Genomic DNA, 15,042 nt, shown 5'->3' on the forward strand with positions numbered 1-15,042 from the left:
TTAGTCTCAGGACTCCTTTATACTCTTAAAAGCATTATTTAGGATCCCAAAAAGCTTTGGTTTATTGGGTTATATCTACTGATTGGCAGGCAGACTCTCAACCACTGCACCATCAGGGAAGCCCAGGAAGAAGTATTTTAATAGTCTTCCCAGATAATTGAGGATACTTTTCTTTGATGCTACATCAAAACTTGACAAATTTCTTAAAGGTTAGTTGCAGTGTAGAATCTGAAATCATGTCAATGAACTTTTCATATGCTTTTATCTTAAAATCCATTGGTCTGTCTTACACTTGGAATGGGTTTTCTTATTCATGGATGATTTTTTTAATAGCATGCATTGGTCATTTGGGCAATATTGACTCACTGAGTTATGAAGATCCTCCAAATGTAAGGCATTTCATTACACAATATCAAAAAAAAATCACATTTAAGATCGTTACCAATCTCACCAGAAAAACCTAATGATGGTGGATACAAGTTTTCCAAAATGCTGACTTTGGCTTGAAATATCTAACTTTATCACTTGTAACAAATACTTTCAATTGTTTTTCTTGAAGTGACAGGCTTACTCTGTTCATTTTTGAAAAAGTGTCATAGTTTGTCGGTCATTATTTTAATTGGTGTTCTGTGAAAAAAGTGATGAGTTCAGCTCTCACACGTGCTTTTCCTTGACAACCATCATGTTTTGATATACAACAGAAGTCTTATGTGTATCTCCCATTTTGCCCCAAAGAATACTAGAAAGACATACCTTCAAGGGTTGATACTTAGTGAAGCAATAAAAATTATTAAGTGTAACTGGCCTGCCTCTCCACCCCTCCCCACCCACCCACCGCCTTCCCAGGCCCTTGCCCCTTCCCTCATGGCCCTTCCAATGCTGAAGGCCTGCCTGGGATGGAGGTGCATTCATTATAGGAGTCAGGCCAGAGAAGGACTTGACTCAGTGGGGGCTGGAGGACTCCCCAGGAGTTTGCAAACCACATTTTGAGCCTCACTGCTTTATGCTTTTTACTGTCTTCTTTTTCTTCCTTTGGTGATGAGGTGCTAGTTTTCACTATTTATTACTGTGCATGCTGCCTGTGGGAGGCTCCCCCACTTTTAGCTGCCTGGCTCAGGTTATCATGTTACTGGACTTTGGGTTTAAGTCCCAAAGAAATGAAGTTGAGTCCCGGCTTTATCACTTAAGAGTTCTGTAACTCTGAATGAGCCGCAGACCCTCTCCAGGCTTGTTTTCTTAGAAAATCAGAGGACTGAGTCCAGTGACCCCTAAACGTCTTCCAGTTCCCAAATTTCACAGTCCTAATATGCTAAACACACATGTGTACTCGAATGGGACATTCTGAGAATGCTGTCTTGCACCTTTCCACACAAATCTGACTGTTATCTATGTATTTCTAGAAGCCATTACAGATGGCTTTGGGGAGGAAAGAAGTATGTGAAGAATTCAGATGACACCAATTGATTTTCTCATGAGACTACTGGGAAATATCCAAGATTCCATGTAAAAACAGAAATTAAACGCTAAAATGAAAAATAAACTAGTAAACAATTCAATTGTACCATCTACGTGATATATAAATAAACCAATAACTGATTTTGTTACAGCATGAGAAAATCCAAGAATAATACCTACTATGCTAAAACTGTTTGAAACAAAAGCAAAATCTTTGGACAAGTAAGAGTAATAATGAGTAGAAGAGAGTATAAAGGATAAAGTTATTGGTTTGAGAAGCTTCAAATATAATTTTATTTAGAGTTCCCAAAAAGATATCAGAATTTTTTTCCTAGCTCTACTCTATTACTGAAAATAAATGTACCTGACCATATTAACTATTCAGTCAATTTACTCTCCTATTTTCTAACCACATGATAAAGGAGCTACCAATTTAGCTATTCATCTTTTGAAATAAGCCTGAAAGAGTTTTATCTTTAAAGAGATATTACTTTGATGTACAATGCTTAAAAAGCACTGACTTAATTTTGACATTAAGCAATGAACTTCTAACACAATTATAAATAGTAAAACAAAATGGTTAAGAAAGTCAAGATAGTCTCAAGTCCTCTTTTTTCCTGCATAAGGACAGGATACATTTTATTCAGATATTCTGGGGCTTAATTAGTGTTTTGGTGACATCACACATACAGAATAGAAACTGTGACCCTTTACTAATGGATGTAAACCATCTTCTTAAAGAGTGTGTGGGTTTGAGAAGGAAGATTTTTTTAAATGTAAAAATTTCCCTTCTTTCCAACTGAGATCAAACTGCCATAATTTTTTTAAATTGTAAGATTCTAAGAGTAAGTTAAATACAAAAAGAAAGCAAAACTTTTAAGGTTTCATGTGTTTTAGAAACAACAGGCAAATGGAAATCAAGAAATCTTGATTCAATTCTAGGCATGTTGATCAAGGGATTCTTTTGAAGAGCTTCAGCGATTTGAACTGAAAATAAGAAAATCATGGATCAAGATGGCAATGTAAGTTGTCCCCAACATCATCCCCCTCACAAGAAAACCAACTATCCTTAGACAAGTCACCATTGTGAAAATCCCAGAATCCAGGGGGTGAAGTAGAAGCACCCCCCTGGACCCACAGAGACCAAGAAGGAAAGCATTAGAAGAATAAGAGGAATGGCTACACTCTGACTGCACTGCTCATCCTCTGGATAGTCTCAAGGCCACACAAGAGGGCCCCCAGGTCTGTAGTTTCTACAGTGGGGGGAAAAAGAGCCCAAAGTAAATATCCAGCTCCCCCAGCCCTGCAGGGTACTTCCCAGGGGGCCCATTTGGGTCTCACCTCACAGGGATCACTGGGGAAATCTCTGGAGCTTGATCATGGAGAATCAGAGAGAAATGGAGAAGGGGTCAGGGCTTACAGTAACCAGCACTCAAATCCTGACAGAACATATTCCTCCCTGCAGCTACAACTAAACACAGATCCCAGCCAGAGGCTCTTTGCATCTGCAGAGCTGAGCTGGTGGCCCTGTCTGGCCAGGGAGCTCACTGGGCAGTGGAAACAAAAGGATGCTAATTAACACTGTGAAAACATATGAATGTGTAAATCTCACTGGTAATATAAATATATAGTCAAAGTCAGATTCTCTAATGTTGTAATGGTGGTGCATAATCGCATGCAACTCTACTTTAAAAGTTAAAAAAAGTATTAAAAATAACCATAACTAGAATAATTTGTTATTGGGTATATAATATTAAAAAGGTGTAAATCATACCATCAGTAACCTACTGCCACATCAGTAACCTACTGCCACATAATGGATGGCGGGGGAGATGTAAAAGTATAAAGTTTCTGCATGCTGTTGAAGTTATTGTCACCTTAAAATAGGATGCTACAAATATATCTTCTGTAAGTATCATGGTAACCACAGGAAAAAATCTGTAGTAGACACAAAAAAGACTGATAAAGGAGTCAGAGTATATTGCTACAAAAAGTCACCAAATCACAGAGGAAGACAGCAAGAAATGAAGCAAGGAACAAAAGATCTACAAAACAATGAACAAATGGCAATAGTAAGTCCTTACCTATAAATAATTTCTTTAAATGTAAATGGATTGGGCTTCCCTGGTGGCGCAGTGGTTGAGAGTCTGCCTGCTGATGCAGGGGACACAGGTTTGAGCCCCGGTCTGGGAAGATCCCACATGCCGCAAAGTGGCTGGGCCCATGAGCCGTGGCCACTGAGCCTCTGCGTCTGGAGCCTGTGCTCTGCAATGGGAGAGGCCACAACAAACAGTGAGAGGCCTGCGTACTGCAAAAAAAAAAAAAAAAAAGTAAATGGATTAAAATTTCCCATCAAAAGACAGAGTGGCTGAATAAATTAAAAAAGAAGATCCAACAATATGCTGCCTACAAGAAACGCAATTAAACTTTAAGTATGCACAAAGACTGAGAGTGAAGGGATGGAAAAAGTTATTTCAAGCAATTTCTTTTGGTGACCAAAAGAAAGCAGAAGTCACTGTACCATATCAAGCAAAATAGAATTTAAGTTAAAAATGGTCAAAAGAGATGATGGAAGTCATTATACAATGATAAAGGGAGTTAAAACGAAGACACAAAAATTGTAAATAGTCATGCATCCAACATCAGAGCACTTAAATATATAAAGTAAATACTAAAAGGAGAAATAAACTGCAATACAATAATAGTAGGGGACATAATACCCTAATCTCATTAATGGATAAATAATCCAGACAGAAAATAAATAAAAAAAACAGGATTTGAACAACACTATTAAACAAATATACCTAAGAAACCATCCAACAGCAGCAAAATATACATTCTTAGGAGCACAAGGAACATTTTCATGGCTAGATGATATGTCATAAAACAAATCTCAACAAATTCAAAAGATAGAAATTACATCAAGTGTCTTTTCTGACCACAATGGAATGAAACTAAAAATAACAGGAGAAAAGCTGAAAAACTCACAAAGACATGTAAATTAAACAACACCCTCCTGAACAGCCAATGGATCAAAGAAGAAATCAAAAGGGAAGTAAAAAATATCTTGAGACAAATAAGAATATAAACTAACATATCAAAAAACTCATGGGATGCAGCAAAAGAAGTTCTAAGAGGCAAGTTTACAGAGAGAAACACATTTATCAAGAAGAAAGATCTCAATCTAACTTTACACCTCAAGGAACTAGAGAAAGAACTAAACCAGAAGTTAGCAGAAGACAGGAAATAATAAAGATTAAAGCAGAAACAATGAAATAGAGAATAGGAAAATAATGGAAAAAATTAACAAAACCAAAGGCTGGTTCTCTGATTTTCAGCTATAATAACCAAGGAGAAAAGAGGACCAAAATCAATAAAATTATACATGAAAGAGGAGACATTACAACTGATATCACAGAAATACAAAGGCTCATACAAGACAACTATAAACAACTGATATACACCAACAAACTGGACAATCCAGAAGAACCAGATAAATTCCTAGAAACATACAACCTACCAAGGCTGAATCATGAAGAAATAGAAAATTTGAACTAATAATGAGTAAGAAGATTGAATCAGTAATAAAAACCTCCCAACAAAGCAAGCCCAGGACCAGATGGTTTCACTGGTGATTTCTACCAAAAATTTACAGAAGAATTAATACCAATCTCTCAAACACTTCTAAAAATTGAAGAGGGAACACTCCCAAACTCATTTTATGAGGCCAGCATTACCCTGATACCAAGGCCAGGTGAGGACATTATGAGAAAAGAAAACTACAGACTGATATCATCAATGAATATAGGTACAAAAATTCTCAACAAAATGCTAGCAAATCAAATTCAACAGTACATTAAAGTTATTATACACCACGATCAAGTGGGATTCATCCTTGGAATGCAAGGATGGTTCAACACATGCAAATCAGTAAATATGATACATCACATTAATAGAATGAAAGACAAAAATCACATGACATCTCAATAGATGCATGTGACAAAATTCAACATCCATTCATGATAAAAACTCTCAACAAGTTGTGTATAGAAGGGACATACCTCCACATAATAAAGACCATATATGACAAGCCCACAGCTAACAGACTCAATGATAAAAGGTTGAAAGATTTTCCTCTAACATCAGGAACAAGACAAGGGTGCCCACTCTCACCACTCCTATTCAACATTGGAAATCCTAGCCAGAACAATAAGGCAAGAAAAAGGAGTAAAAGGGATCCAAATCAGAAAGGATGAAGTAAAATCACTCCTATGTGCAGTTGATATATAGATAGAAAATTCTAAAAACTCCAGGAAAAAACTGTAAATTTGCAGGATAATCAAGTTACAAAAAACCAGTTAAGTTTCTATACACAAACAATGAATTATCTGAAAAAGAAATAAAACAATCCCCTTTACAATAGCGTCAAAAACAATAAAGTACTTAGGAATAAATTTAACCAAGGAGGTAAAGGAGCTGTACAATGAAAACTATATGACACTGATGAAAGAAACTGAAGAAAACATAATTCAATGGAAAGTATCCAGTGTTCATGGTCTGGAAGAATAAATAATGTTAAAAAGTAATTATAGGTTCATTACAATCTCTGTTAAGATTCCAATGGCATTTTTTATAGAAATAAAACAAATGATTCAATTTTTTTTATGGAACCACAGAAGATCCCAAAAGGCCAAAGCAATCCTGAGAAAGAAGAATTAAAAAAAAACAAAACTGGAGGCATCGGGACTTCCCTGTGGTCCAGTGGTTAAGACTCTGGGATCCCAATGCAGGGGGCCCGGGTTCAATCCCTGGTCAGGAAACTAGATTCCACATGCTACAACTGAGAGCTCACATGCCACAGCTAAAAGATCCCCCACACAGCAATGATGATCCTACATGCTGCAACTAAGAACCAGCACAGCCAAATATTTAAAAACCCCACAGAACTGGAGGCATCACACTTCCTGATTTCAAACCATATTACTAAGCTATGCTAATCAAAACAGTATGGTACTGGCATAAAAACAGACACATAGGCTGATGGAACAGAATTGAGAGCTCAGAAATAAACCTATCCATACATAGTCTAGTAATATTTGGCCAGGGAGCCAAGAATAGTCAATGGAGTAAAGATAATCTCTTCAATAAATAATGCTGGGGAAACTGGATATTCACATCAAAAAAAATTGAAAATGGACCCCTTTCTTACACACAAAAGCAGAATTGGATTAAAGATTTAAATGTTAGGCCTGAAACCATGAAACTCTTAGAATAAAACATAGGAGAAAAGCTCCTTGATATCCGTCTTGTCAATGATTTTGTGGATGTGACACCAAAAGCACAAGCAACAAAAGCAAAAATAAGCAAATGGGGCTACATCCAACTAAAAAGCTTCTGTACAGTAAAAGAAGTAATCAACAAAATGAAAAGGCAACCTATGGAATGAGAAAATATTTGCAAACCATGTTATCTCATAAGGGGTTAATAGCCAAAATATAGGGAACTCATACCACTCAATAGCACAAAGACAAATAATCCAACTAAAAAATGGGCAAAGGACTCTAACAGATATTTTTCCAAAGGAGACATACAAACGGCCAACATGAAAAGGTGCTCAACATCACTAATCATCAGGGAAATGAAAATCAAAACCATGAGATATCATCTCACACCTATTAGAATATTATCAAAAAGGAGAGATAGAGCTTCCCTGCTGGTGCAGTAGTTAAGAATCCACCTGCCAATGCAGGGGACACGGATTCAAGCCCTGGTCCAGGAAGATTCCACATGCTGCAGAGCAACTAAGCCCATGCACCACAACTACTGAGTCTGAGCTCTAGAGCCCACGAGCCACAACTACTGAAGCCCATGTGCCTAGAGCCCGTGCTCCACCACAAGAGAAGCCACTGCAATGAGAAGCCCGTGCACCACAACGAAGAGTAGCCCCCGTTCACTGCAACCAGAGAAAGCCCACGTGCAGCAACGAAGACCCAATGTAGCCAAAAACAAATTTATTAAAAAAAAAAAAAAAGTGCTAGCAAGAATGTGGAGAAAAGGGAACCCTTGTACATATTAATGGGAATATAAATTGGTGCAGCTACTATGGAAAACAGTATGGAGGTTCCCCTAAAACTTCAAAATAGAACTACCATATGATTCAGCAATCACAATTCTGGCTATTTATTTGAAGAAAACAAAAACACTAACTCAAAAAGATATATGTACCCCCCTGTTCACTGCAGCATTAATTACAATAGACAAGACATGAAAGCAACCTAAGTGTCCATCAATGGATGACTGGATAAAGATGTGTTATATATACACAAAGAATATTATTCAGCTATTAAAAAAAAAAAGGAAATCTTGCCTTTTGTTAAATGGATGGACCTTGAGGACATTATGCCTCAGTGAAGTAGTCAAAGAAAAATACCATATGATCTCACTAATACATGGAATCTTAACCAACCCCTCCAAAACAAAAACTGAACTCATAGAAACAGAACAGATTGGTAGGTAGTTGCCAGAGACGGGGTGAGGGATAGGGGAAATGACTGAAGGTGGTCGTAAGGTACAAACTCATAAGATAAATAAATTCTGGAGATGTAATGTACAGCATGGTGACTATAAATAATACTGTATTGTGTATTGAAAGTTGCTAAGAGAATAGATTTTAAAAGTTCTCACCACACACACACACAGTTTTAACTAGGTGAGGTGATGGATGTGTTAACTAACCTTATTATGGTGACCATTTTGCAGTATATACAGATATCAAATCATTACATTGTACACCTTAAACTGACACATGCTATATGTCAATTATATCTTAATAAAGCTGGACAAAATTAAATTTAAAAAGAAAATCATGATCCTATTTTAGCCTGTAACAATGTATAAATTAACTAATAAGGACATCAATGGTTTGTCAGTTGAGAAAATCATGGGAGACCTGCCAAGCACTCTGTGTTGTTACATCTAAAACTGAAAATATACTATAGTGAAATAAAAACTTACAAATATCTATCATTTGTCTTGCCGTTTGCTTCAATTTGTTAACACTGACATTTCTCCCTTTTTCTCCCTCACACTTAACTACTGCATGATATTCCTTATAGAGGTAAAACTACTGAATATAAAATATTATTCATTCATAATTTATTTAATGCTTACTGCACACAAGGTATTATGCTAGGGACTGGGGACCCAAAGGCAGTTAAGCCTTGCCTCAAGTAACTAACAGTTTTTTTTAGATTAATTTCAGATTAAAAATACCACATAGTGGGGTTTTTTTTCTTTTTTTTTTAACCAAGGACTTTCTGTTCCCATAAATTGGGAGGGATGGAAGAAAGGTGATTACAAAATATGAACGCACCTTTAATTTTGAAAACATAATGTAATTGATTTGCATGGTAGTATTCTTCAAATTTCTTCATAAAACCATAAGGAAAACGAATAATACTACGAAAATGTTAACCACAGAAAATTATGATACAACATTAAAAGACTATTGATGCCTGTTGGTGGATTTTGAACACAATTAGGACTTGATGGGACATGTACTTTATTTTTAAAATCATGTGTAAAAGCCCCAAAGGGTTCTGAGTCACACGTATGATGACAGACCTACATTTAAATATAAAATTAAAATGGTTTTTGTTGTATTTCAACCCAAGTTTTATCTTAACTGGAAAGACTTCTTGCATAAGCTCAGAGAAGACAAGGGCAATGAACAAACACATCATACCTGGGCATATAACATCATCGTGCAAAAGGAAAGGCTGTCAGGAAGGCGCGGTGGCCACTCCAGCTGCCCGAAACCATCCCACTCACCTTCCACACACAGAATTGATGATAATTTGGTAAACTAACAAAATAACAAAAGGTTAAACAGTTACAAAATGTGATTCTTGTATGCAGAGCTAAGAAAACCAATGAGTAATAACCCTCACATGGCCGTATCAGATATGCAAATCTGTTCCCCCAGGATTAACCTGCTTGCTCATGTAAAAAAGGTGTTTTATGGGCTAAAAATACATTTAAAACCCTAATAAATTCTTCATCTCTATCAGTAATTGAAGGATTTTTTTCTTTTAATCAGACCGTGGATCTCAAGAAAATTTAAAAACCATGTATAATAACCTATTTAACTCAGACCCCCATCAGAGAAAGATACAAAATTAACTTACTTGCTTTTTAAATCAAGAGCAGAAAAAAACCCACAAAATTACTGAATCTCTCTAATCTAAAACCTCTTGAGCCCCCGACAAATCGTCTTGACCTTATTATTGTCACAAATGAACGACCTTAGCTCCCAAATTTACGTTTGTCATGTACTTCCAATCCTGGTAACCAGACCTACTCAACTAAGCTAGAAAACTCCTGTCTCTAACACATTCCTCACATCTAATCCATTACCAAAATTTACCAATCCCTACAGAGTCTACCTTTACAAAATAAATCCCTTTATTTCAACTGCCAATAGCAAGCAGACTCCAATCACTTTCTTGTCCTGATGTTTCCAACAGATATGCTGTTTCTCTCTCTCCAATCCATTCTCCATGCTATTTCCAGAGTGACCTTTATCACTCCGCTGATTAAAACATGCTTCTAGGACAAGGGTCACTCTCTCTCACTTAGCATCTTTCTGATGTTGTTCCTGCCGGTCTGTCTCTGGCGTCCTTGCTGACAATCCCCTTGCACCAGACACAGAATTCCATACGGGTCTCCAAAAGCTGTGTGTGGTCTTGACCCTCTGCCCTCTCTGCCTTCTTCAACCGGGCAACCTCCATTTTTCCCTTAGAATTTAGCCTGAGGGTCAGCTTGCCCAGGAATCTGTCTGATTTGGATTCTTCTCTGCACCCCCAGAGCCTCCTCTGCTAACACCACAGCACCTCCTACACCTGGAATCACTGACACACACACCCGCCCCCCGCCCCCATCCCCGGGGTCAATGTAAGCCCTCAGAGGCAGGGACTATACCTCACTCAACTGTGTATTACTGTACGTACACCTAACCTGGAACATAGTGAACAGTCAATAAATACCTGTCATTTAATGCCTATAATGCCTTACCTAGAAGGTAAGTATACCTTACCTTATAGAAGTGCTAGCTAGGTTCTTGGAAAAAAAGAAAAACCCATATTAAGGGGAGGTACTCAAGTCCTCGTGTGAACCTACAGAATCCCCATAAATGGTATGCTTTGTAGTCACCAAAAACAAATAGTCAATATACTAAATTTTTAAAATATCAAAGTCATTTTAGATACATTAAATTAATTACACAAGTACCTACAATTAAATTTCCATTTATTATTCCTTATATGCTAGAAACCTTTCAGGATAGCCTACTCTGAAAGGTGCAAAAAATTCACCCTGTTCCATTAAATTTTCTTGTTTTACATAGTATACATAGTGCTATTGTAAATAATATTCAAACAAAGAGGCATTCAACATTTTTCTGTTTTTCCTTTATCCATCTAACAGCTTTTCATTTTGACTTTCAGTGTAGCTTCCTGCCACCTCTTTCCCTTGTTTAGGCACCCCAGCTCTCAATTCACTGTGAGTAATAAGAGTGTATTTTCCAAGGCCTGCATTTATTTTACCCACTTTGGATACACCACAGAAACCTCTCATCTGTTCCTGACCCCTTTTCTTCGTGACCTCTCTCCTCTCAGTTCAGTTTTGTTTCATTTTGTTACGTGGAGGCCTACTAAATTAATTTCATGGCTCACTAATGAGTCCAGGATTACAATCTGAAAAGCACTGTCGGAAAATACAGGAAGGAAATTTGTGTTGTGGAGAGATTACTGTATTTAAAAATAAAAAGAGCTAAAAATACCCTGGCAGGGCTGGAGAGAGAATGGCAAAAGAAAAAGAGGGGAAAAGAGAGGAACTAAAAGTAAAAGAAATAGGGAGTAAGGGGAAAGCAGAAAGAGATAATTAGGAAAGTATTTATAAGAAAAGCTGAAGAGGCTTAAAGAGAGAAAAGTAAAGGCCAGAATCAAAGAGAAAGAAAGACTTCTATGGTAATTTCTGGGGTGAGGGAAGAGGTCACAGCCTAGTTTCCTTGGGCTGAGGAATTGTTGTCACCTACCATCTCCCACCTGTGGAGGGAATTAGCTGATTAATCATTGATCACTGCCTCCCAACTGCTCTAATCCTTAAACCTTTAAAGACTGTACTCCCGGGTGTTCGGGAAAGATAACAAGGCCATTAAGGCAGAAATACTTCTTTAAGAGAAGACAGCACTATCTGCAGAGGACGAGATGAAATCAATGAGGCAGGAGCGGGGGTGGGGAACCCCGGAGAGTGACTTGTATGTAGGGACTCATCACTGAAAACCGTGAAAAGTAACAAAGTTGAGCTAATCGTGGCCTAGTGTCATGCTCACCTCATCGGTGTGAAAAGGTGCCCTAATTCTGTGTAACAGCACGCTCTGATTTGTGAAATGCTTCCCCTAGCAGAAGCCCATTTCCAGGGGCATTCCCTCTAAGGTCAGTAAATGCTACTTACTGTGAGATGTACTTAGGGAATAAACTCAACTGTAGGGTCCTAAAACAGTAAACACACTTATTTAGCTCATCCTGCATTGGAAGAATCCTAAATTTGACACATTTTACCCAAACTCTATGTATTACATTTTGAACCACTTCTTAGAGGTAATTTTAAACAAGTGAGACATGTTCCTAGAATAGGTGAACCATGGAACAGCAGGCACTAATAACAGGCGAGTGCATGTTCTTTTTAACCCACACTGATTGGCACTTGCTGCTTAGTTAAAAACTCCTCAGAACTGGTGGGAGTGTACAATGAGGGCAGGGTGCTCTGGCATGAATACAGCAAATCACCGCTGGGCTACACAGCACCCCACCCGCCCTGGCACAGAGAGTCCTTCCACGCAGGCCCTTCTCATTCTGCATTTGGTCACAGGTGCAAGTGGAAGCAGGACAGAGAGAAAAAATGCTAAAACCTTGGTGTGCTTACTTTTTTCCTCTATCAGAAGGCAGGAGAGGGCAGAGGGCTTATGAGCAGGAAATAGAATAGGGAAGAACTAAAAAGTGTTCAAGGATGGGTGAGGTGGGTTTCTAGGGATGCTCGTGGGGCCCCATGCAGGCTCTGATGGTAATGGGAGGGGTGGGGGGTGAGAGTACATTTCAACAAACATTTACTGAGCACTCAATTTAGGTACTATTCAGGAGGCAGCAGGGAACACAACTCTTAAGAACCTACAACTTACTAGGATGACAGCAACTCTGAATAGCAGTAGCACTGTTCTCACGACGGCTTAAACAACCTCCACATCATGTTACGAGTCAAGCAAAGTATGCTGGCCCAGGAAGCATGTCTACGTTTGGGACAATATGCTGGGTACCAGGAAAAGAGTAAAGGTATATTCTCTTTAAATATGAAAAACAATTTCCAAGCTCAATGGGGCTGAAACATTATGTCTGCATACAGAGCTGCCTACAAACTAGATCATGTCAGAAGATCAAAATGAGGGTTGGTCACACTAATAACCCAGTATTTTTACCACTGTGGGTATAAGAGCAGCTGGTAACACTAGGCATTTATAGCTTAGTGGTGGAAAGCCAGCTCATCTGGGTTTGAATCCTGTTCCTCCACTTGCTAGCTGTTTGACCTTGGGAAAGTTACATAACTTCTCTGTGCTTCAGTTTCCCCATCTGTAAAATGAAGATAATAGTTAAGACCTACTTCCTAGAGTTACTGTGAGAATTGAGTTAATATAGATTAAGGTACATAGCATAGTGCCCATCACACACTGCTCAGGAAATGTTGGCTGATGTCATTTCTCCCTAATCACCACCCATACACCTAGGGAGTGGCATGAGTCGAAGGGAGGGTCACACTCACAGAATACAGCTATGAGTGTTTGGGCTGCCGGTGCAGACATTGACTAGTTTGGGGTTTAACATCCGCTTCTAAGAAATGTCCTGCAAGAGCTTGGGTGACCGTGCCCAGCTCCCCATGCAGGTTTCTGCACCTCTGCTTCAGGAGCCCCTAACCCACTGGCTCCCTGCCTATTGTTTACTGTCAATATATTTTACATTGGTTGTTGTATACCTCATATTTAGAAAAGGAGTATTGGTTTGCCTCATAATTTCAAGAAAAACTGGTAAGATTATGAATTGTCCAGAGATGAGTTGATACATATGTATATAAACTTAAAATAAACTTACTATCAATATATTTTAAAAAATACCAGAACCCAAAACATAATAAGATGAGAACTTCCAGGATCTCATATAAATCTAATTTCTCTTGGTTTTGGCATAGCTTTAGAAATTTAAAATTGAAGAGCTGACATTTTAAGAACCTAGTTACAGTTTCAATTTAAAGCACGCGTGCACACACACCAAAAACCAACACTCTCAGGCAGTTGCCATGACAACATAATGCAGCGCCTACCAAGCTCTTTGTTATCCTGCTGAAGATGCTGCACCAAGACACACTCATGTTCGATTCTGTACTAATTAAGTGGAAAACGTTAAAAAAAAAACCTAGATTCACATGGTTTTCATCTGTGCTAAGGCTCAGAAAAGCAAACACTAAATGTTTTGAGAAAAGGAATTTAAAAGTAACTTAACAGCAAGACCAATTACAGATCAAAGTAGACACAGTGTTGAAGGAAATGTGGGAACATGTTTTCCTTTTATTTTGTAATGCTATATTCACTTCATCACCTGCTCCTCCTAAGTTGTGCCATACTATTTTAATGGAAGAATCATTTGAATCATTTGGTCAACAGTCTCTTACTTTACTAACACATTGAAATACTTTCCTTCTTTGGCCACATATTTATCAGCTCATTTGGGAGCTCATACTTCCATATGCTAATTAGACCTACAAAAGAAAAACTGTCTCTAAGTTAATAGGAGTTTGTATGTTTTGTTTTTGTTTTTTTGTGTGGTACGCGGGCCTTTCACTGTTGTGGCCTCTCCCGTTGCGGAGCGCAGGCTCCGGACGCGCAGGCTCAGCGGCCATGGCTCACGGGCCCAAGCTGCTCCACGGCATGTGGGATCTTCCCAGACCGGGGGACGAACCCGTGTCCCCTGCATCGGCAGGCGGACTCTCAACCACTGTGCCACCAGGGAAGCCCATTCATATGTTTTTTAAAAAAGAGAAAAAACAATAGTGAAGGGGAAAGAAAGAAGCGATAAATAGCCCTTTTGGAGGCTGTGATAAAACAGTCTTGGTTTTCCTTCCCCTTCTCTGATTAGCCATCTCTGTCTCTCTCTCCTCAGCGTTAAACTCAGATCCCCTCAAGACTCAGCTGTAGACCTTTTCTCACTCTGTTATTCTCTTTTCCTAAGTGGTGTCATCTTTAACCAGAGGCTTTAATTATCACCAACATGCATTCACATTCCCAGAGGCTCTTTCCTGAGTTCCAGATCAGTTGATTCAACTGCCTCCTAAACATGGCCACTTTGATCCCCTTGAAAGGCAAACAGGTTCCTCCTACGGTGCTCCTTACCTCGATAAATGGCAGCTGTCCATGGTCCTAACACAGGTCCGAATAGGTATTCAATACCTATTTGCTAAATGAATGAATGAATCAAACCTATTGTT

The 15,042-nt window shown here is 38.5% G+C and overlaps 1 protein-coding gene across 6 annotated transcripts in view; it reads right to left on the minus strand.

Annotated features, from left to right (window-relative positions):
• The window catches only part of FIG4 (FIG4 phosphoinositide 5-phosphatase), a 136,200-nt gene that overhangs the window by 22,573 nt on the left and 98,585 nt on the right, over positions 1 to 15,042 (minus strand). For 2 of the 6 annotated variants that reach the window (XM_032651275.1, XM_032651276.1), the window contains exon 23: positions 3,540 to 3,720. The exons of 2 other annotated variants lie outside the window; for them this stretch is intronic. In XM_032651275.1, the coding sequence (XP_032507166.1) occupies positions 3,555 to 3,720 (166 nt within the window). In that variant the 3' untranslated portion in view covers positions 3,540 to 3,554. Of the gene's footprint in view, positions 1 to 2,068; positions 2,443 to 2,796; positions 3,764 to 15,042 lie in introns of those variants that run through there. 2 more of the 6 variants (XR_004352537.1, XM_032651273.1) reach the window with 2 other exon arrangements.

The sequence above is a fragment of the Phocoena sinus genome, chromosome 12 (genome assembly GCF_008692025.1).
Source record: "Phocoena sinus isolate mPhoSin1 chromosome 12, mPhoSin1.pri, whole genome shotgun sequence".
Lineage (NCBI taxonomy): Eukaryota > Metazoa > Chordata > Mammalia > Artiodactyla > Phocoenidae > Phocoena > Phocoena sinus.